The 24774-nt window shown below is 32.9% G+C and overlaps 1 protein-coding gene across 8 annotated transcripts in view; it reads left to right on the top strand.

Moving 5' to 3' along the window:
* Pdm3 (pou domain motif 3) overlaps positions 1–24774 on the top strand; it is a 227818-nt gene that overhangs the window by 38430 nt on the left and 164614 nt on the right. For 6 of the 8 annotated variants that reach the window (XM_064051515.1, XM_064051516.1, XM_064051517.1 and 3 more), the window contains exon 2: positions 8724–8851. In XM_064051515.1, coding sequence (XP_063907585.1) covers positions 8747–8851 — 105 coding nt within the window. In that variant the 5' untranslated portion in view covers positions 8724–8746. Of the gene's footprint in view, positions 1–8723; positions 8852–24774 lie in introns of those variants that run through there. The other 2 variants (XM_064051519.1, XM_064051520.1) reach the window with 1 other exon arrangement.

Here is a 24774-nt window from a genome sequence, read left to right on the forward strand (position 1 = left end):
TGAATACAATTCGTATTGCATATATATTTTTGCACATTATAATAAAAATTAATAAGTTTCTGCAGTCGAAATAAAATAATGAATTACAAAACGGAATTATGTTTTTACTAAAGCAACCTGAAAAGATAATTTTAGTTTTGGAATTTTAGTTTTTTTACTAGATCCACCCTGAAATTTCTAAATTTGTGTTGCAAGAGAAGTTTTTTAATTAATTGGTTATTTTGATTTTGTAGTCAATTCAGGCCATAGAATATTACAGTTCATATAATACTAATACATTCCAACATTCGAAGTCTTTCTAAACTCTTCTTCTCTTCTTAAATCTGTAGTAACAACTACTATTGGGTTGTTACGATTTCGAGTTTCATTGATATCCTTAGCAGTTTAAGGACTCGAAGTAACCGTTTTCTGACCTATTTAGGAAATAAATACTTATGAATAAGAGTAACCTTTTTTAAATTGTGTTGCCCAATCAAAACAGCTTGGGGTGTAGTTTTGAATAAAGATTTGTTATAGGAATATCACGTAATGTCATTAATATTATGATATTTACAGAGCAGCTCTGTTCAGGGAAGAATAGAATATTAATTAAAAATATAATAGAATTCTTTCTTAACCGAAACATGTGAAGATTCGCCAAAGATAAATCATCCTCGCTAAAAATATACTAGTGTGGTTGAGGGATAATCCAATAGTTGATTATTATTAATGTGAACGAATAAAACTCCTTCCAAGAACGAACTTTCAGCAAATCTTGTTACCTACGAAATTCCAGGTGACACGGACAAAAATCCCATTGTAACTGAGGCACAAGAAAATATTCTAATTTATGCGGTTATTTAAACTTTTGTACGTTACACTTATTACAATGTTTAGAAACACTGGTTGTGCAGATAAAAAATAAAAGAACAGCTTCCATGCAAATTAGAGGCGAAATTTGAGTTGACATTATGGAATCAATTAAGGAGCCCAAAGTAGTTTAAAATTCCGTTCTGATACGAATGTGACGCAGACTGTGGAAAAACTGGGTCAACACTCTGTATGTGCTCATCTGCATTCTGTTGATCGCCCATTAATTCTCGTCCTTCCGTCCTTCCTTTTTCTATCGTTTCTAGGATCTCTGCGTTGACCTAAAAGCAAAAATTAAACTAACCCATTCCCACTTAATAGCACTTATTTTAATTTTTGCGTTAATTTTGTATTAATGAATTCATCACAAGATCTCTGCTTTCAAATTTGTGGTCGCTGTTGCATTAATCATTAGAGAGGTTGGAAATACCGACGCAAATTACAATGAAAATAAGCGAAAAAGTGTATTTCCCTAAGTCCGATGTAGGAACGTTTAAGTGACCGTGACAAAAACTTCATTAATATTAATTAAAACAAATTATATTACGTGAGGAATCTCACTTATAAGGGCACTCTATTTATTTTCGTGTTTATCGAAATGATTTAGATAAGACTTTCCTTTTGGAACTGTATGTCCCGAGTGGAGCTTACATAGACGATTTTTCACCTGGGTTTTATTAATGAGGGTTATTAAGATTTTAGATTGCTCTCTCATTCAACTAATTAACACGACCTCTGTTTTGTAGAAAAATTCCTAAACCCACATACGGGATTTATTAATTAGTAATGAGCGCTTTGCATCACCGAGAGGATTACAATTATTGCAATTAAAAGTGTACATTTGCATTTTACACTTAGTCGCGATAACACTATTTATTAATGCTTAAGTATATTATAATTTAAATATTTTATTGGCACCGACTTTGTAAACAACTTTGTCACACTTTAATATTTTAATCCACGCGAAACGACGTGAAAACGATAAAATGCATATTTCTCCACAAAGTTTATTGATTTACGAAAGAGATAATAAGATAAGTGAGTTAATTTAATAAAAGCTGTCTGATTCCTATTGCCTGTAAAGGATCCACAGATAGAATTTAAAAATCGCAAGCTTCTGAAAGATGATGGAATTACGATAATGATGTCACTGTGTGTTGAAAATGCCATAAAACCTTGATTGTTTGTTTATAATTTATTAAGAGGTGAGTCATCGCGAATAATTAATTTTTTTAAAACTGCTCACGGGAAATTCATTTTCACCAGTACTGTTAGTACCCCAGGGTTCATTTCACGACCTCTGCTGTGTATCAGTTCATGTACGATTTTCTAGAATTTAAATTTGGTTCGAGAAAGCGGAAGATGTCAACCCCATTCGAAAATATAAATGTCAAATAAATTTATTGTCGTGTTTTAATTGACGGACATTAATGGGAAGAATTTATGACTGCTATAAAAACAATCCTGTGTGTAAATTCCTATATTAAAAATTTTTGTGATGTAGATAGGTTCCGTTTGACACTAGTTGCGCTAGGACATACGGGTCAGAAATGCAGGAACTAAATTATAAAATGACGTCCGTAGCAAAGAATATATTTTTGATATCTGATCAAACTATTTGCTGCATTAACCCGATTCTAAATGTTCTGCTTCACCGGTCTATTTAATTAACAAAGCGGTGTGTAGAATGAGTTTATTTATTTATGTACAGCGACGTGTTGCTCGCGTTTTAGGAGTAGGTATGTGGCTAAGGATTATTTGACAATGGTGTACCGTGTGTTTCGCTTTTGTTGATTCTTGTTAAATAATGTTGGTACAGTACAGAAACACTTCGTTCCGTCCAACAATTTTAGTTAGCATTTTTGTAACGAAAAAAGTAGGTCTCCACGCTATGCTACTCCATGTCACTTGTTTTTTTTTATGTAAACTTAAATTTTAATCTGTTTTGATCAGGATGTTTCTCCTAAGATTTACGTATAAAAAATAAAAAATATGTACTGCAAAAACTGGTCTACAATTATTTATAATCTCTGTTTTAAAATAAAAATAGGAGGAGACACCTGGAATAACTTTTTTATTTATAATAGTAATAATAAATTTATAAAGTTTATAAACCCATGTTAATGGAATCTAGTTTACAAATAAAGACGAATCAGTTCTATGTGTGAATCACTTCATTAAGACGAAATAATTGATACAAAGCAAGATAATAATAAAATTTCCTTTTTTAAATTTTGCTGATTTTTTATTTTAGTAATTTTTTGTAAAGCAGTGTTTTCTTGTTATTTGGTTTTTCTGCAATGTACTATTTTCGTTGCTTTTTTTTAAGCAGTGAAGTTTTAAACATGTTTAATAAATAAAAAAGTTATTCAATGTGTCCCTTTTAGCTGATTCACCTGTAGGCATGGTGTAACAACAGTACTGTGTTTTCAGAATTTATATTAAATTAAAAAAACCGTCTTACATTTCATTAATAAATTGTTCGCTTGGTACATTTCTGAGACTCTTAAAAAATAAAAGTGCATTAGCAAACTACACCTATAAAAGCGATGATAGTACTCACATTCATTCAAGTGCGATTTGCTTCGCAAAATGTTGAGATCGATAGGTAAATTTTCTTTAGTGATCTACTGGTTTATCGTCTGTACGGTAATTCTAAAGTAGACGTATATCACAGTGATCTGTCTAGTAGTATCAAAAAACTATAAAATTGCCAACGGACAATCGACAGTCAAGAAACAGAGAAAAACGTCGAGAAAAAATTGAAGACGTGACCTCAAAATTTTGCCGAATAAATCCTATATAAAATGTGTAGGAAATAAGGATTTTGCAATTAAGCTCCGCCCCCGACACACTACGATTTAAAAAAAAAGTCACATTTGAAATAGGGCGGGTGGGCGGGCTTTGTATTTTCCCTTTTTTTCTTAATATACGTTCTTCTTTTCATTACAAAATACTTTGTTCAAGCGTGTTTAAAACGGTAACTTTTTGTAGATAAATACCGCTTTTGAAATTAAGCTCCTCCTCCCACTCTGATAACGAGTGAAAAATTCATCACAATTGAAATCGGGACGGCTGTAGGTGAGGCTTAATCTTTCTCTTTCTTTTTTACTTATTATACATATACAGCAGAACCTCGATAATCCGAATTAAATGGGGAAAAGTTGTGTTCGGATTAGCGATTTGTTCGGATCAGCGAATTTCCCAAAAATCTGAGAGGGAATTGAATAACAACTTCCTACACTGCTGAAAACAAACTTCAAGAGATAAACCTTAATTTTTTTAAACAGAAATAAAGTATTCTTAAGTAACAATGGATAATAGACACATTCGAAAAAAATTACTCCGTGACCATAAACACGCTATCTTTTTGGGATCAACACGTCGGGACCGATGTCCCTGAAGCTTTTCAGAATTTTTTTATGACTTTTTCAAAAATGAAAATTTCCGTTATTCGTTCTCGACGATTTTCGAAATTTAACTAAATACATTTTCTTCTAGATTTTGGGTTGCAGAAGTCACTTCTGGCTTCATTTCTTCGATAACTTAAACTGTTTTTTCCAGAATCGTCCATTGAATTACCGCAATTTTTAAAAATGTCAAAAAATTCGAATTTCACGCTCAATTTTCCGAAAATGTTGCTCCGTTACCATCAACACGCTATAATTTTGGAATCAGCACGTCGAGATCTACGTCCCTGAATATTTTCAAAATTTTCAGACAATTTTTCTAAAAGTCCAATTTTTTCAATGGTCCCCCCCTTCTTCAAATTTCGGCCAATTTTTTACAATTTCGAAAGTTAACCAAGTACATTTTCTTGTGATTTTCAAGCTCTAGAATTCACTTCCGCCATCGCTTCTTTGATAAATGCAACCGTTTTTCCAAAATCGACCGTTGAAATATCGAAATTTTTAGAAATTTTCAAAATTCGCATTTCATACCGATTCTTTCGGAAATGTTGCTCCGGGACCATCAACCCACTCTATTTCTGGAATCAGCATGTCGAGATCTACGTCCCTGGATTTTTTCAAAATTTTCAGATATCTTTTTTGAAAGTGAATTTTTTTATGGTCTTCAAATTTCGGCCAATTTTTGAAATTTTCGAAACTGAACTAAATACATTTTCTTGTATATTTCGAGCTCTAGAACTCACTTCCGGCATCGTTTCTTTGATAACCGCAACCGTTTTTCCGGAATTGACCGTTGAAATATGGAAATTTTTAGAATTTTTCAAAAAAACGCATTTCATACCGATCCTTTCGAAAATTTTGCTCCGTGACCATCAACACATTATATATTTGGAATCAGCATGTCGAGATCTACGTCCTTGAATTTTTTAAAAATTTTCAGACATTTTTTTTTAACGTGAAATTTTTTCAATGGTTTCGGCTTCTTCAAATTTCGTCGAATTTTTGACATTTTCGAAACTTAACTAAGTCCATTTTGTTGTGGTTTTCGAGCTCTACAACTCATTTCGGCCATCGTTTCTTTGATAAGTGCAACCGTTTTTCCAGAATCGACCGTTGAAATATAGAAATTTTTAGAAAATTTCAAAAATCCGCATTTCATACCGATTCTTTCGAAAATGTTGCTCCTTGACCATCAACACGTTATATTTTTGGAATCAGCATCTCGAGATCTACGTCCCCGAATTTTTTCGCAATTTTTGGACAACTTTTTCAAAAGTGAAATTTTTTCTTGAAATTTCCGCCAATTTTTGACGTTTTTGAAACTTAACCAAATACATTTTCCTTTATATTTCGAGCTCTAGAACACATTTCCGGCCTCGTTTTTCCAGAATCGTCCTTTGAAATATTGAAATTTTTAGAAGTTTTCAAAAATTCGCATTTCGTACCGATTCTTTGGAAAATGTTGCTCCGTGACCATAAACTCGCTATATTTTTGGAATCGGCACGTCGGGAAATTAAAAAAAAATAAATTCAGGGATATGAATTAATTTTTTCAGAATTTTCAGACAACTATTTCAAAAATGAAATTTTTGAACTATTTTTGGCGATTTTCGAAATTTAACGAAATACTCTTTCTTATAGATTTCGGGCCGCAGAAGTCATTTCCGGCCTCATTTCTTCAATAACTTCAACCTTTTTTCCAGAGTTGGTTGTTAAATCAGTGCATTGAAATGTCGCAATTTTTAAAATTTTCAAAAAATTCAAAACAACACATGCAGAAAGCAGATCTTGCGTCATTTTTGCAAGTAGGTGCATGTTTTCAAGTTCAGTTCGGATTGCAGAGTTTTTGTTTGGATTAAAGAGGCATCGGCTTCAACTAGCCTCTGTTCGGATAATCGTGGGTTCGGATTATAGGTTATACATAGTTTTCCGATTATTTAAAACCATGTTTTACATGGTAATTTCTTGTAGAAAAATAAGGATGTTGCAATGAAGCTCCGGCCCCGACTCACGTTGATATACGTGTCCTTGCAAAAATATTGATGACGTGATAACAAAATTGTGTAAAGAAAAAACTCAACTTGAAAATGTTGAGTATGTTTTATTGTAATTTAGGTGCGAGGGAGGTTCTGTGGAAACAACTTTCGACCAGTTTTTCTTTATTTCTAATAATTAATGAGACATCGAGGAACGCGCGCTTAGTGACTCACCCTGTACAGATAATACTAGTGACAGTGTAAGAAAATAAAGTGGCCCGTTAGGGAATCGAACCGGCGACTTCAGCGTTCTTCAACCATTACTACTGTTTTGGTCTGATAGTGCTATAAAATGATATTATATAATTTCGATTTTAAGGGACGTCATTAAATGGTTAGTAAGGACAATTAATCAAATTTTGTCAGCGTTTTACAGTGTATATGATATTCCTAACATACATCTAAAATTTGGCCACAATCAGTGAGATATTTTTGGAGATTATCCGTCTAATACCTGTTTTTTCATACTATTGCAGTCATGAAACCTCGAGAAAGTATGAAAATAGCCTCTTTCCTAATAGACCCATGTTGCAATACTTCCTTAGCTTATGGTCAGGAAGTAAATAGACAGATAAAACCAATCACAGTGTAAGAAAAAAAGTGATCCCCCCGAGAGGATCTAACGAGCGATCTCAACGTCCTTCGCGTCATTCAACAGTCACTAATATATGTTGCTCTAATACTGTTATAAAATATATTATATAAGATTTTTTTGAAAAAATCTCGATCTCTATGGTCAAAACTCAAGGTAGATTCATAAAGCACAAGGAGTGTTATTTTATAAAACTTTCACTATGCAAAACCCGCAATTAGGCTACTGCTGGTCACTGTAGGAACAAGATCCGATTCCAGCCCAATACCGGGACTAAACGCACGGTTTCCATGGCAACGATGTAAACAAAGCGTCCAAATGAGCCATGATTTGGTCTCCGTCTCCGTTTTTAATAACAGAACTAACATATCAAATATCCAAGACACAACTTCTTAACATGTAAGTTTTGATACATTTTATACAAGTGGAGCGATATAAAAAAAAAATAGTTTTGATAATAATTATGACACAAATTTCCGTATAATTTTCAAAAAATAAAACAAACAGTGAAATGCTTTTTTGCGGTAAATTAATAAAATAAATCAACATTTTAAAAAGTTACGTTCTGAAATGCAGTATGAACGATTTAATGGATTTCCCAACCTGAAAAACGAGAATAAAGGAAAAGTTTTTTTTTTACAAAATGTTCGTTAACAACAACTTGATCCAAATTACTGAAAAGAACGCCTTCTGGTTCAGAAGTAGAAGCGTAAGTACATTATACACTATAAAGAAAACCGGTTAATCCTATATTTCCCCTCAGTTTAGCAGTTCAGATCGCAGTTGTGCTCAGAAAATTTAATACCTACTCGTAATTTTTCATTACCTTGTATCGATGCTTTTTTCTTTTATAACTTTTGATGTTGAATTGCTAACGAACGCCGGAAATAATGCACAATATATACATCTACCTACTTATGTATCTACTTAGACAAGGCAGGTCCAAATACTATACTGTTTCTTAAATTGTTCCCAGCAACCGCTTGAGTGGTGCATTTTCCTTTGTTGTAAAGCACATAGAAGCGATTGTGAGTTCCGGAAGAAAACTATATGTTTATAGGAGAAATGCAGAAAATATATTCGTTTATTGCTTCTGTCGCCGTAAACATGTTCAATATTCGTTTCCATATCGGACATTCTGAAATCGAGTGCATATGTGTTTGCTCATTGCAGTATAACATGTTGGTTAATTGAGTCCCCCAACGACCGCCTACTATTCCAAAAATAGTCTTAACCTGTAACACGTCTAGATTGCCTGTATCATGAGAAAATCTTCATCGTTGACATTTTTAAAAAGCAGAGGCAGTTAGTTTCAATCCGCTTTTTAATTCCAAGGAATATCCTCATTGTATATGCCGAAAGCGTTGCTCCCGGTGGAGTATTTTGACTTTTGTCTTGTGTTTTAACACTCTTCATGCGAAATAGATAGACTAAGAAAAATTGTAATGATTATAAAAATTTTCGTCGGAACCATATTAAAATGCAAATTTTCCACGTTCGAAGAGCGCGATGCCGAAAGTTTGTACCTACTCCACCTTCAACTATAATTTCGTCATAAATTTAGAAATAGCCCGCGCTTAAACCTTTTGTTCCTGACGGCATTTTGTTGAATGAATTTACGATGCTAAACATGCCAAATTTACCTTATTTACGAAAAGTGCAATTTCCTGGCGTTAATGTACTCAACAAACCGGTGTAATTAGCGAAAACGACACATTTAACTATTTAAGTACAATCCACCTTATTTGAGAGCAATTACTTATTTAAATCTAATTAGTGCAAATTTGCTTCCGCCAAATCTGCAAACGTAAAGTTTCGGTCTTTTTAATATTGCAGACGAATCAGGATGCGAGGCTGACATGGCAGAAGGGAGTGTCGAAGAAGACAGCGGCGACATGTTAGGCCCCACAGCGGCACCGATTCTTCAGACTCCTGCTCCTTCTAACTTGAGCGTCAAAGACGAGGTAAGTCCAATTCTAGCAAAAACGGAAAATCAGCGCCCGAATGTCGAGTGTTTGAGCAATAAACTGTGACAATGTAAATTCTTGTATAAATTAGTTATAGCTGTGTAAAATTCAAACGGACTCGGTGCTCAACGTATCTTATCGAAAAAAGAATACTAAGCAAAGCTGTGCTGCGATATATTGTAATCCTCTTATAGAAACCGAAATATATTCGTCGAGTAAACGGAGGTTTGCGCTGAATATTCGTGAGTGTTGGGCTGCTAACGTATATTTTTTGTGTGGTATTATTCTAGGATATTAGAGATTTTACTAGTTTTTAAAACCAACGACATAGAAGAACACGTTCAAATAACTCAGTTACCATGGGATTGGAAAAAAGGGATTAGAGCTGGCTGCGCTTTTAAAATTTTAGTAGGTAATTCCGTTTTGTGACCGTCAGATTATGTTAAAATGTCTTTGCATCAAAAGTGTCAATTCATACCGTATTACTTAATGTAGTTACTAATAACTTAAGTAGTTTCATAGAAGCCAGATATAGATGTTATAAATGTTAGGAAAAATATTTTCACAGTGTCAGTCAACCAATATAATTATAAATGAACGACTACAGTTACATTTCCGTATCTTATTTATCGAATTATAAATTTATAATACTTAATTTATGAAACCTTTGATAAATTGTAATTTAAGTTGATCTTATTGCACTCGGTATTTAATGTCTCTTTATGCAGCATTAACGTACCAGAAAATTAACGAAAACTTTATATAAGATTAATACGAATATAAATTATAGCGATAAAAGGCTGCGCAAAGCGGTTTGTCTGTAAATTTGTCCCAGAAATAATGACAAATGTCTTCATTCCAAAAAAAAAAAATTTTCAGGTTGCAGGTTTCGGTTTTTTGCCATCCTCAGTCCTCCGCCTTACAGATTTTCGTAAAATATAACACACTTAAAAATAGATTAAACTTAGATGTTATAAAACTCGCTAAGGCCCAAATTGTTGTGACAATTTTCTCTACATTTCTGTGCGGTTTGATATACAAAGGCACTAAAGGCAGCAATCAGGGAAATTAGTACCAGAAAACTAAGACTAGATGGCATTTTAAAGCAAATAGCCTGGAGATTGTAAAAACCAACTCCTGCATGCTGCATTAATTTTAGAAACTCATCATGGGGAAACCGTCTTGGGAATTATTTTGTTTATTGATATAGTAGTTTTAAAGAGGGGTGGAACTTCTATTATAATACGAGTAACATACATAAGTAGTATTTATTACAAGATCTGCCGCCGACATAGTCTGCTTCAAATGTACGACTTGTATCATGGAAATTGTTATAATTGGTTTTCTTTCACTTTTTGCTCTTTTAGAATATGTGCTTTCACATTCAAGGTATAACCATAGATTAATATAGATGCGACATACAGGTTGATTTTGCAAAACCACCCTTATTGACAATTAAAATTTAAATAGTCGATGCCAATAAAAAAACTTGTTTCACTACAACTCGTCGCCTGAGAACTTGTTTGAACTACAGACCAGAGAGCGCTCAGGCCAATGACGACTCTAAGCGTTCAGAACCGATTTTGTTGGTTTGGACTATAATTTCTGCGGGAAATAGTTGTTTGGTCGTTTTTTATAACGACTAAGTGAATATTTTTGCTACATATTTAGATAATTTTACATATTTTGCTTAACTAAGAATTAATTCTTTATTTGTGTTTTATACTAGCAAAACGTCTTTAACTAAGAATACTGTTGAAACATTGTTCTATTTTATATGAATTTTTAAATGTTTTTAGTGACCAAAATTCGAAAAATCGAGAAATCTAATAATGGAAAAACCGAAACCTTAGAAAGTCGTAAAACCGAAACATTGAAAAATCGAAATATCGAAGAACTGAAAATCAAAAAATGAAACATTAGAAAATCGAAAAAATGTAAAATTCAAAAATCTAAAATTTAAAAACCGAATAAAGGAAACTCAAGAAATCGAAACTCCCAAATTTAATAAATCGGATAACTGAAAAATCGAAAAATCAAAAGATCAAGAAATGGTGGAGTCCAAAAGTCGAACAATTGAGAAACCGAAATAGGCCAAAATGGAAAAATCGAAAAGTTAAAAATTGAACAATTTATAAATTGAATCAAAATATCGAAAAATCCAAATATCGATAAATCGAGAAATCAAAAAACTTAAAAAATCGAAAACTTGAAAAATTGAGAGATTGAAATATTAAAAGAACGAGAAATTGAAAAGTGCTCAAGACGAAAAATCGAAAAATAGAGAAATTGACAAACAAAAAGTTAAAAGTTGAAAAATTGGAAAAACGAAAAAATGCAAAACTGGAAAAACTGAGAAACCGAAATAGGCCAAAAAACTGATCAATCGAAAACCTGAACAATCAAATCTTGATAAATCGGGAATGAAAAATTAACAAATCGAAAAATTGAAAAACAGAACATCTAAAACTAGAAAGTCGAAAAACCGAAAGATTAACAAATATTGTAAAATTAAACTGTCAAAAGATTGAAAAATCTAAAATTTAAAAATCTAAAAATTGAAAAATCGAAAAATTTAAAACGTAGACACATCGAAAAATCGAGAAGTCAAAAATAGAAAAGCCGAAGAATTGAAATATTGAAAAATTCTAAAAGTGAAATCTAAAATCTGAAAAATTGAAAAATCAAAAAAGTGAAGTCGAAAAATAGAAACCTTAAAAAATTGAAAAACCAAAAACCTAAAAAATCAAAACATTAAAGAATTGAAGAACAGGAAAATCGAAACATCGAACTGAAAAATCGAGAAATCGAAAAATCTAAAATTTGAAAAATTAAAGAATCTAAAATTTAAAAATCGAAATATTGAAACATCGAAAAAGTAAAATAATCAACACATCGAAAAATCCAGGAGTGAAAAATCGAAAAGTCGAAATATTGAAAAATCCCAAAACTAAAATATCCAAAAACTGAGAACCTAAAAAGTCGAAAAATTGAGCAATCGAAAAATCCAAAACGTGAAGTCGAAAAATAGAAACCTTAAAAAAACTAAAAAAGAAAAATCTAAAAATTAAAGAATTGAAGAACAGGAATATCGAAACCCTCGAAAGTCAAGAAATGGGGAAATCAAAACATCAATTAATTGTAAAATCGAAAAATTGAAAGTTTATGAAAGTCAAATTTGAAAAATTGAAAAAACGACAATTGAAAAACATAAAATTTAAAACGGGAAGTCGAAAAATCGAAAGATTAAGAAATCGAAACATTTGAAAAATTGAAATATGGAAGAACTGAAATAAAAATTCGAGAAATCGAAAAATCGAAAATTTTAAATATTGAAAAATTAAAATACCAAAAAATTGAGAAATCTAAAATTTAAAAATCGAAAAAGTAAAAAGTCGACACCAGAAGTCAAAAATGGAAAAGTCGAAGAACAGAAATATTGAAAAATCCCAAAACTGATATATTGAAAAACTGAAAAATGAAAGAAAAACTGACGAATCGAAAAATTCTGAAATCGAAAGATCAAAAATGAAGTCGAAATATCGAAACCTTAAAAAAATCGAAAAATTGAATAATAAATAAGCTGAAAAGTCCCAAAACTGAACTGTCCAAAAACTGAGAAATTCAAAAATTGAAAAACTGAGAAATCGAAAAATCAAAAAAGTGAAGTTGAAAAATCGAAACCTGAAAAAATAGAAAAATTGAAAAACCAAAAAGCCTGAAAAATCAATTCATTGAAAAATCGATAAAAAAGAGTTTATAAAAGTCAAAAACTGAAAAATCGAAATATTTCAAAATCGTAAAATTGAGGAGAAAAACTGAAAATCGAGAAATTGAAAAGTTGAGAAATTGTAAAATCCAAAAATTGAATAATAAATAGGAGTAAACTGAAAAGTCCCAAAACTAAAAGTTCTAAAAACTGAGAATTTGAAAGTTGAAACAGCAAGAAACTGTGGCCGGAACCGGTTAGGATGTGTATCAGATCAAATCGTTTCCGAACGCTTAGAGTCGACATTGGCCTGAGTGCGCTCTGGTCTATAGATCAAACAAGTTCTGAGACGACGAACTGTAATTCGTGTGGCCTGAATTAAAGTAAAGGAAACAGTAAGCAGCTTGTAATATTCTGGTAAATCTAGTGTCCAAAGTAAAGCGGGTCGTTAAAAATATTATGATATTTTTTCTATTGTAGTTAATTTTATGTCTAGTTAGAAACACTGTTGCCAACATAAGTCGAGGAGTCCTCAACCGTCATTTAATTTAAACTATGACGCTTCTCTATTTTCTCTGGTACTTATTGAAAATATTTTTTTCTGATAAAGTTACCTAAATAGATAAACGAATAAAATTTCGGCTATTCGTCGAAAAACGACATTTACAAGTTCGAACAACCAATCGAGAATTTTACAAATGTTTGCCGTAGGCTTACTTCTAAGAACAAGAGGTATTTTTTTGGCTATATTTAGTGTTATTTTTAATCAAGTTACTAAGTTGTAAAAATATATACCTACTACAGTGGAACAAATCCGAAATAACCAGACCTGGGATCAAATAACCACTATTTTTACTTTCCGAGCGTAAGTTAAGCAAGTTTTGTACGAAAAAATAGGTCTCCCGGTTCCGTCCGTCTATTTATCTGTGTATCCGTCCGCCGTCTGTAGATTTTTGTTAGACAGATAATCTCCCGAAACTACCGGACCGATTGTTGTGTTATATTTTGCCTTTTTTTCTTAATATACTTAGTATCCTTTGAAAAATTCGGTTCTCAAAAAAATGTTTTTAATTTCATATGTGTAGACTTCTTTTCACAACATGAAACTTAACACATGTTTAAAACGGAAAATTTCTATAAAGAAATATCGATTTTGTGATTAGGCCCCGCCCCACAATTGCAAAAAAAAAACATTTTAACCATGTTCTAAGTTTTTTGTTGTGAAAAGATGGCTATGTAGATTAAGAAAAAAAAAGAAATATAAGCCCCGCCCACCCACCCTATCTTAATTCTGATGATTTTTTTTAACCGTCGTAAGCCGAGAGATAGAGCTTAATCCTTATTTTTCTAGGAGATATTACCATGTGAAATATGTTCTTAAGTAACCGTGTTATACAAAAAAAAAAAAAAACTAACTGTATTAATTAAAAAAGAAAACCAAAACAGAAGCCCACCCATCTGTCTCAAATCTCAATCGTGCTGAATTTTTCATTCGTTGTCAGATAGAGGGGCGGAGCTTAATTGCAAAATCCTTATTCCTCTACAAGAAATAAAAACTCGTTTTTGAGTATCGTGTTGTTTAAAGAATACTATGTATATTAAGAAAAAAACAACCCAAAAATGAAGCCCCACTCATCAATTCCAAACTCAATTGTGATGAATTTTTCATTCGTTTCCAAACCGAGGGACGGAGCCTAATTGAAAAATGGATGTTTTCCAAAAAAATACCATTTTAGATGTGTTTTACGTTTCTAAGCATAAAAAAATCATCACAATTGAGATGGGGTGGGTGGGCGGGGTTTATATTTTGCCTTTTTTTAATATATACCTATGTAATATTCTTTGAATAAAACAATACTCACAAACATATTTTTATTTTCTTGTAAAGAAATATGTATTTTGCAGTTAAGCTCCGCTCCCTTGATTCACGGCGAATAAAAAAAAAAACGTCACAATTGTGATAGGGCGGGTGGGCGGGCTTCCATTTTGCCTTTTTTTCTTAATATGTGTAGACTTCTTTTCACAACACGAAACTTAAAACATGTTTAAAATGAAAAATTTGTATAACGAAATATCAATTTTGCAATTAGGCTCGGCCCCATAATTGCAAAAAAATATACCTGTTTAACCATGTTCTAAGTTTCTTGTAGTGAAAAGATGGCTATGTATATTAAGAAAAAAAAAAGGCAAAATATAAGCCCCGCCCACCCACCCTATCTTAATTCTGATATTTTTTTTTAACTGTCGTAAACCGAAAGACAGAGCTTAATTGTAAAATCCTTATTTTTCTAGGAGAAATTACCATTTGAAATATGTTCTTAAGTAACCGTGTTATACAAAAAAAACTAACTGTATTAATTAAAAAAGAAAACCAAAACAGAAGCCCCACCCATCTGTCCCAAATCTCAATCGTGCTGAATTTTTCATTCGTTGTCAGATAGAGGGGCGGAGCTTAATTGCAAAATCCTTATTTCTCTACAAGAAATAAAAACTCGTTTTTGAGTATCGTGTTGTTCAAAAAATACTGTGTATATTAAGAAAAAAACAACCCAAAAATTAAGCCCCACTCATCAATTCCAAACTCAATTGTGATGAATTTTTCATTCGTTTCCAAACCGAGGGGCGGAGCCTAATTGAAAAATGGATGTTTAAAAAAAACATTTTAAATGCGTTTTAAGTTTCTAAGCATAAAAAATCATCACAATTGAGATGGGGTGGGTGGGCGGGGTTTATATTTTGCTTTTTTTTTAATATATATAGCATTCTTTGAATAAAACAATACTCAAAAACATATTTTTATTTTTTTGTAAAGAATTAAGTATTTTGCAGTTAAGCTCCGGCCTCTTGGTTCACGACGAATAAAAAAAATCATCACATTTGAGACAGGGTGGGTGGGCGGGTTTCCATTTTGACTTTTTGTTTTAATATGCGTAGACTTCTTGTCACAGCAAGAAACTTAAACATGTTGAAAATGTTCTAAGTTTCTTGTTGTGAAAAGATGGTGATCTATATTAAGAAAAAAAAAAGGCAAAACATAAGCCCCACCCAGCCGCCCCATTTCAATTCGAGGGGCGGAGCTTAATTGTAAAATCCTTAATTTTGTACGAAAAGTTACCATGTGAGTTATCGTGTTATACAAAGAACTGAATGTGGGAATAAAAAAGAAAACCAAAAGAGAAGCCCCATCCATTCGTCTCGATCTCAATCGTGATGAATTTTTCATTCGTTGTTACACCGAGGGGCGGAGCGTAATTTTAAAATCGATATTTCCCTATACAAATTTACCATTTTAGACATGCTTTAAGCGCTAGTTTCGGAAAGCACCATGACTTTGTCAATATCTTTTTCTTATCTGTTCCAATTTCAAACAATTGCTTTAATCTATTGATGATGACGGCACTTCAAAATTGAACATAGTAAATGGGTTCTAAATTAAATAAAATAATATACTCCTATACGTATAATTTATGAATCCGAGTCGACGGGACCTACTTTTTCGTGTTCTAGAATCTATGATACAACCAACATTTTCCGTAGCTTATGATCGGCAAATAAAAAACTGACTTATATTTACTTAACAAAACATACCTAGAAAAATATCGCCATTAGAAGTTTTCCCTATGCCGCCTGTAAAAAAATAACGCATGCACATTTGGCGATCTACTTTGCTTACACCTAACTAGTTGAATATATTCAAAGCCTGCGTTAGTGAGAGTATCAGGAATCCTGCAATTACTCACATTAACTTAACACGATCATTATGCAACTAATCGCTTCAGAACCATTCAGCATTCATTATTTGCAATCACCTTTAATGAGAGCAAAATATACGCCGCTCGTATTAAAAACTGCCAACTTTCTTGCCTACGCCTACACGTGTCCACATCAAAGCATTGCATCGTGCTGTCTCTTTACCCTCTATTTACATAACGCTGAGTCGGAAAAATCAAAATTCTCCTCGAAATCGCATGCAAATGCAACACACTTGCAGTTTACGATTATGATCCTTTTTCCACGTTGCATATGTACGTCTCTTGTGCCGCTTTTAATACTAACGACTATGTTTATAATGAGTTGTTTACAGTAATTTCGCAAAAACAGAAAAACTGCAAAGTAGCTATAATGTGTGTGAGATGATGAAATTAGAAATCCGATGGAGTCAGATTCGTTGATAATGATTGTATTAATCAATTCGCATTTGGTTTGTAGACGGGAAAGGAGGTACCGGTGTGAAAAGCAGTAATAACTTAATTGCTTTTATTCAGTGTAACTTATGAAGATTCTGAAAAGTACTGTGAGGAAGTACTTTTTTGGAGGTGCTTGTGAAAACAGGCTGTCATCATGTTTAATGGAAGAGAAATTTTAATTAGGCTTGGCTACGAAAATTGCTTCTGTTTTAATTTTCGTGTTTGTATCAACAGTATTAGCAATAAATAGCAGTATTACGCGATTATTGTTGTTGTTACCTAATTCGTTTTATTGTTTTCGTTCTATTCAAAAATTCAATGCTCTGGTTTTTGCGATAAGATCCTAATATCATTATTCTTACCGGTTAGCTCCTGGTTTTTATTAATTGTGTGTATAATAAGATAATTAATTAAATGGCAATAACACCCACACAAATCTTGTATTCGTAGATTATTTACAATTTACGTCATCAATCAAAATACGTATTATTTATTGATGACTGTTATGACTAGCAGAATTAAACAGCTGGCTAATAAATCGTCCCAGCTTTACTCATATGGTTAGAAAAAAATGTTTCAAGTCGGACAAAATATTATTTTGCTTGTCGAACTACAACCAGCTGCCAGTTTATTAGCACTGAAATTTCCCGGGCTTATGGAGAACAACCAGTATCACCTGCATCTGGTATTTTCCACTTAAGATTTAAATATTTTTTATAACGAATTGATTAGTTTTGATGTAATTTTTAGGTTAATTTTTCATTAATTTTACATAACAAATTTTGGTTGCTGCCTTATTATTTTCACGATATTGTAAATTTCCCTTTAATTCGTTTGGTTTTTTTGAACAGACTAGGCCGATTACAATCCCCAAACGGATGTGAATAGGAAACTTACATGTGTGTATTCTACGACCTGTCCAACACCAAATTTCCATGAATGAAAAATCTAACGTTAATACAATGCTTCTTTCAGTAAATATGTGAATGTTTGAAATGTTCACGTCACCTAATTTGCTCCTACTTTAATAAATCAAGTCGTAAATTATAATTATAATTATTGTTTACTCCTTTTATATTAGATAATTTACTGCTACCTTTCAAAGAAATAAATATTGGTACATATGTTTATAATAATTATAAACTCACATTTGGAGAGTAGTCTCTTTTAAACCATAATCAATACATCTGCGAGTAAACTTTTTATAGTCTTACGTAATAAGATTATTGAAATCGCTCTAAAATAAAACATGTTAAATCATCGAAATTATGGTGTATTAACTCTTGCAGCTTGTTGCTATTGCTAACTTTCATCAAACATATAAAACTTGTTGAAAATATTATCAAACAACGGTCAAGAGAATTAAATGTAATAAAAAAATTGGTTGAAGGAAGAATGGGAGAATGGAAGTCGCCTACTGTAAGCACTAAGTTGCTATAAAATTTCATTTTTTTGCAAGAATTTTGATATCTCGGGGAAAAGCTCAAAGCGAATTCATACACCACAAGTATAGGTGTATGTTATTTTATAAAATGTAAATCTTATTTGCTATGAAAAATGTTGAGGGGACGTCCCTATACTGTGCCCAGATCCATCGCTTCATTTAAAACACAAATATTTTGCCGAAATGTAATAACTGAAAAAGTATAGTTTAGCTTCCCTGAAGCTACATTTGAAGAAGAAAAGAAATTTGTGTCGAGAATTTTAATTTTCGTTGAAAACAATCAACGGTAAAATACCCAAGAATGAATCAAAAACGTACTCAGATCGATCTCCAAGTTAAGTTTCATTACTGCATTTTGGAAATATTAAGAAGAGAAGATAGCTAGATGTGGTGAATCTAGCCATCAAAATGTTGGCACGTAAAATCTCTGGCAGATAGATACCTGACCACCGAGAAGATTCTCAGGTGGACTCCTAGCACAACAATTAGGCGACGTATTCTTGCTAGTCATACACAGATGGTTCTCATTAACTAGTCGAAAAGAGTACTTGGTATTTGGGCAAATGATTTTTGGAGTAAATTTAGTGACCTATGAACGTGGACCTGTTTCTCCCGGTTCGTTGAAATTATGCCTCTTTATGACAGTTCTCACTTGCCATTAATGTCGTAACGTGTTATTTAAAGTCATTGTTTCTATTGTTAACGTTTTTCAAGTATAAATTACAGTAATTCTCGTTGATATAAGCAGTGGCGGCGTAAAAGGGGGGGGGGGTCCGCTCCGGGTACCAAGCACCAAGGGGTGAGAACGACAACTCGGCCAGAGAATACTTATAGAAGAATCAGTCTGCAAAAACATACAAAAAAAAATCCGGACGGCAGACAGACGAACAAACAGACAGATAGATAGACGGAAACGGGAGACCCATTTCTTCGTACTCTGGGGATCATGAAAGGTCCAGAAAATGTAAAAATAAAGGGTAGCTCGACGGACTTCATTGCAATACTTTCTAATATTTTGGCTTTTCTTTTTAATGCACGTAGACATCTTTTCATAACAAGAGACTTAAAACATGGTTAAAATGGTTTATGCAAGTAAATATGGGTTTTATAATTATGGAACAGGCTCCGTAAAATCGATATTTCCTTATACAAATTTTCCATTTTAAACATGATTTAAGTTTCATGTGTGAAAAGAAGTCTATACACATTAAAAAAAATCATTCGTCCTGAACCAAGAGGATTCAGTGTAACTGCAAAATAGTTATTTCTTTACAAGAAATTAAAAACATGTTTTTGGGCCTCGTATAGTTCAAAGAATACTATGTATATTAAGAAAAAAAGCAAAGTATAAACCCCGCCCACCCACCTCATCGCAATTGTGATTACTTTTTTATTTTTATAAGCTTTTGTAAGGAAATGTGGATTTTGCAATTAGGCTCCGCCTCTAGGTCTGCCAACGAATGAAAACTTCATTGCTATTTAGACCAGGACAGTTATGGGTGGGGCTTAATCTTTGGCTTTAATTTTTTCTTAATATACTTACGTAGTATCCTTTGAATAATACGATATTCAAAAAAATGTCACACATGGTACTTTCTTTTAGAGAGAGACATAATAAGAATTTTGCATTTAAATTCCGCTCCTTTGGCTCTCGACGATTAGAAACAATCATCACAATTGAAATAGTGCAGGTGGGCGGGGTTTATATTTTGCCTTTTTTCTTAATATACGTAGTTGTCTTTTTAGAACAAGAAACTTAAAATAACTTTAAAATGGTAAATTCTCGTAGACAAATATCGATCTTGCAATTAAGCCCCACCCCTCGGTCTGACAACGAATGAAAAATTCATCACAATTGATGATCTTCGGCTTTATTTGTTTCTTAAAATACATAGTAATCTTTGAACAAAATGATACTCAAAAACATGTTTTTAATTTCTTGTAGAGAAGTAAGGATTTTGCAGTTAAGCTTCGTTCCCTTGGCTCATCACGAATAAAAAAAAATCATCCAATTGAAGTAGGGCGGGTGGGCGGGGCTATATTTTGCCTTGTTTTCTTAATATGTGTAGACTTATTTTGACTAGAAGAAACCATGTCTAAAATGGTAAATTTTTGTAGTAACCAACTTAAATTCTCCACTTTTCTTCTACAACCCTTTTAAATACGGCAAAAGTTGAACATCAATTGAAACTGATAAAATCGTACAATAAGCTAAGCGCCACTAAACAAGTACATTTTGATAACGTCATAGAATATTTTGCCAAAATAAAGCATTTGTTGATTTATTATATGGGGAGGGGGTGCTCAATAGAAAATCGCCCTGGGTGCCAAACCATGCTGCGCCGCCACTGGAGCTAAGCTCAAAACAACAAAACAGTCGTTTTCAAAACTCTTGGTGCTTGCGTACGAAAATTTTGTTTTTCTGCTAGGAAGCGAAAACCGCGAAAATGATTTATTCTGTGAACAAGACACTTTCATCGTTATGTCTTGTTATCGCAATGGGACTTTGTAAATGAAGAGTAGTGTATTCTGTAACCGCTTGTACGCAAGAATATCTGGTCAAATACCGTGCTTTAGTGATTTAAAAAACATCATTAGAGGCTCACATTAGAGATATAATCAACAAATTTGTTCGAACTAACAGTGTCAACAAACGGAAATCTCCTGGAAGACATTCAGTCTCTGAGGAAGTTGTTGATGATTTGAGACGACTTGAGTAGAATTCGCAAACATCTTTGACAAGATTTACTCAGCAGTCAGGAGTTCGTGTCGCAACATGAAATTGAACAATGAGTATTGACGAATTTATTATAAAACATTTTTGAAATTAAAAAAAAAAGTGAACATGTGACTTGGTGAACATTTTCAACATTTACTGTGATGATCAAAAATACGAATCTGCTAATAAAAAGCATTCTTTCAGTGTTGATTGTATATCTAAAAAAATTTTTTCTACCGCCCACGTTTTTTGGTTTTCTAATAGAGCTATTAACGCACGCAAATGACGTCACAGCAGTTCGTTAATAGCGGAAAGGCGTTCTTTAATAGATCTGGTGTAATTTAGATCGGTAAGATTGGTAGCCATGACGAGAAATGTCAGGTGAATGTCAGTGGCAAATGTAAACTTAAAATTTCCCATGTTTCCGGACGCGTAACTTCTTCGCAAGACATTTTAACCAATTTTAAATTACAAAAACTCGAATTGATTCGAATTACAGTTGTTTTTGTGAAAATTCGAACCTCAAATATTTCGTGGTTAGTGTCAGACCAGCCCATCACCAACCACGACAAAATTCCCCAGATTAAAAAAAATGCAAATTTCAATTAAATTTTTGGAAAAAACGTGTGCGGTAGAAAAAATAGTATAAATAACTCGTTCATAAGGCCATTGAGGCACTCATCCTTTATATAACTCGCGGCTTCGCCGCTCGTTCTATAAACTTGGATTCGTGCCTCAATATTTGCCTTATGAAACTCGTTCTTTAATATACTATTAAACGCCCTGGAAAACCAATCGGTTTTAAAAAGAACTGTCTTTAAACTTTGTACAAAAACATATCTACTTTATTTATTTATTTTATTTTATTCATGTGTGGGTGGTGATTTTTTGTTTTTATTTATATGTACATTTCATTCCTTTTAATTCAGATATCGTAAAGTAAAATCATTTACTACGAACACCCGAAGTGTTCATCATAATAATTGCTAAATCCTTGACAGTTGAGCTCTCTTTGAGTTTCTGACTCCCTATACAGTCACTAAAATCAGATACAACATTTTCTCGTGAACGGACACAACATTTAAAGATTAACTATCAACAAGGAAGGAAACTCAGTATTACTTCTAACTATAACGAAGTTCCGATACCCCACATCATTCAAGAAAAATAAAAATAAAAAAGGTACCAAGATTAAATCTTCGTCACACCCCTGGTAGACAGTTACAAACATATTTAAATGCCATATATTTTATGAACTGTCTCTGTCCAATTAGAATAGATCAAAGTAAAATTTATAGGGTAGATTAGTTTGTTTAATAAGATGGGGCATCATAATTTACTATGCAATATGATGCCCGATTTAGGTGAATTCTATTACGTCGCTATATGTCGATTACCTTTTTATAAAACTATGTTGAAATTATAATTTGTGGTGTAACATGATTTTAGGTAGTATTAAATTATATTATTTGAAATAATTTTGGTAAATCTGGAATATATAATAGCACTGGCTCTATATATTTTAGGAGGCCTTTGAAACCTTGTATTTAAAAATGGGTACATCTGAACAATTTTCCATCAATCTGAAAACAAGGACGGTTTTAAAATTAAAGTGAATAGATGTTGCAACGTTATAACAAAAATATATACATATTCTTGCAGAAAAAATCCTGGAGTATGAATCAGTACTTTTGGTGAGACTTTTATTTTTTAATACAAATAATTCAACTTTTTGATGTTTTTGGTTCTTCTGGTTCAACAAATTCTAAACAGTTAAAATGTGTACAAAAAACTAATAATTTATGTCATGTTTGAGAAACTCGTTCTTAGTGAATAACTTATGACAATAGTATTCTATACATAACGAAGTAAGTTATTTAGTAAAAATTTTAAAAAAGTCAACCGTAGAGAGATGTGACAAATTGTCTAAGTCAAAAGTAGGTACTCTTAAAAATTCAGGTTGTGATGCTCTCGAAACTTACTTACTATATCAAGCCAGTTTTAGCAGCTATCGAGTTCTTTTCATATCATTAAAGAAAAAAGTTCTAACAAGTATTATCACAGTTAAGTATTTCAACATCGGTGGTTTATTTGACTTTTTACCAATTTTTCCTCCACCATCCTCAACCTTGTCCTGTACTTCCTCTTCTCCGTCTTCCCGATTCAACTGGTGCAACGTATCAGCTTTTGCGAACAATGCGATCGCCCAAAGCAACGTCTAAGTTACAAACTTACAATAATATGAACTCATCTAATAGAGTCAGCCCGAATCAATATCGGCTGTTGCTAGTCGGGAGCAGACCTTAGATGGCCACTGGCTTCTCCTCACCCTCATTAATACGCACCCACCACTACTTCGCTCCCAAAAAATATTATTTCCCACTGCCAGCAGCAGGCCTCCGCCGAAAAGGTACGCTTTGTGTTAATTTGAGCGTCTTTCCGGCAGGAGAACCGCCAGCATCAAAGGTGCTTTTAGCCATCACTTGACCATAAATTCCGAGGGGAGGCGGCGCTGCGCCCCTTAGCGCCGCTCAACGTCCAACTTATACCCCGAGTAAACACAGACTAATCTACAATGTTGCAATTCAACCGGCTTTGCGCTAATATTAAATCTGTCGGGTAATGTGGGCTTTAGATATGGACGAATTGAACATGGCGATGCTTAGTGGAGGAGAAGGAAAGGTTTACGCCGCCGGATAAGGGCGGCGGGGACGGGGCGGTTGCCACCTGTTGATGGTGGCTTTTTTATTATCGGTGAAGGGAAGTTAAGGCGAGATTGTCTAAGATTCGCTTTAAAGGCGAAGTCGACTTCGTGGAAAAGTATAAGATGTAGCTGGCTTGTTTACAGAGTTACGGGGATACAACCAATGCTCCGGCTTTGAAGTTTGCGAGTTTTCGAATAAAAATTATAACTCGGGTCGTAATGCATTTTTTCTTTAAAATATTCAAAGTTTAAGTCTTTTGGCTGTTTGTAGGTTTTGTTGTTGCGCCTCCGCAGATTTTAGAATTAAATTAGAGGTGCGATTTCATTTTTTAATTTTTTGTCTGAATTAATACAGAATGAGTACCTATATGAAAGATAATTACTGCTTCTTTTCTAAGTAAGTCTCTAACTTCATATTTATACATGATATTCCAGTAAAGACATACAAAAGGAATTTGAAAAAACACAAGTAGCGAAGATAGCAAAAATAAAAATTTGACTAATTTTCCTGTAATCTAATAATACGACTCAACGCTGCTTCCTAGAATCAAAATGAATATCGCAATTGCTGAGAATTATATTAAACTTCTCGTATGTGGTATTACTATGATTGTTGACCTTACGATTAGATTTGGACGACTTACATTAAAATGACAGATGTTGTCTTGACTAAAGATGGGGAACGACAAAGTTAATTTGATCTAATGTAGAACTACAGTTGTTCTTATTATTTTTTTTAACAAAAGATGTAAACATCTCTGGTAGGATAAGTACCATTTAAATGAAAATAAAATAAACCTGTTTGAACACGTTGTAGTAATTATTTTTTAAATGTCACACCATTTTCATGTTTTTAGTTAGACTCCTTATTAAAATTAGGGCTAATCTAAATATCGTATGAATGTTATAGTAATCTCCTCCATTACCTGTCTTAACATTTCCAGTATTGTGTATTTCTTTTATCTTTCAATCTGTCATTGCCTTCCTTTGTCACATGTTGTTGTAATGCGTTGAAAAAATGGGTATAGTCGACGATGTTGTTGGGAAACTCTTGCCAGAATTCATCAAACGGCTTGAATTGAGTACTGCCACACATTGTTTACCTTTTATCCATTTCCAAAGTGCGTGTGAATCATAAGGGCTTTGTGTTTCAACTG

Source organism: Zophobas morio, unplaced genomic scaffold (genome assembly GCF_036711695.1).
Source record: "Zophobas morio isolate AGI-343-1 ecotype UQ-CSIRO unplaced genomic scaffold, CSIRO_AGI_Zmor_V1 ptg000009l, whole genome shotgun sequence".
NCBI lineage: Eukaryota > Metazoa > Arthropoda > Insecta > Coleoptera > Tenebrionidae > Zophobas > Zophobas morio.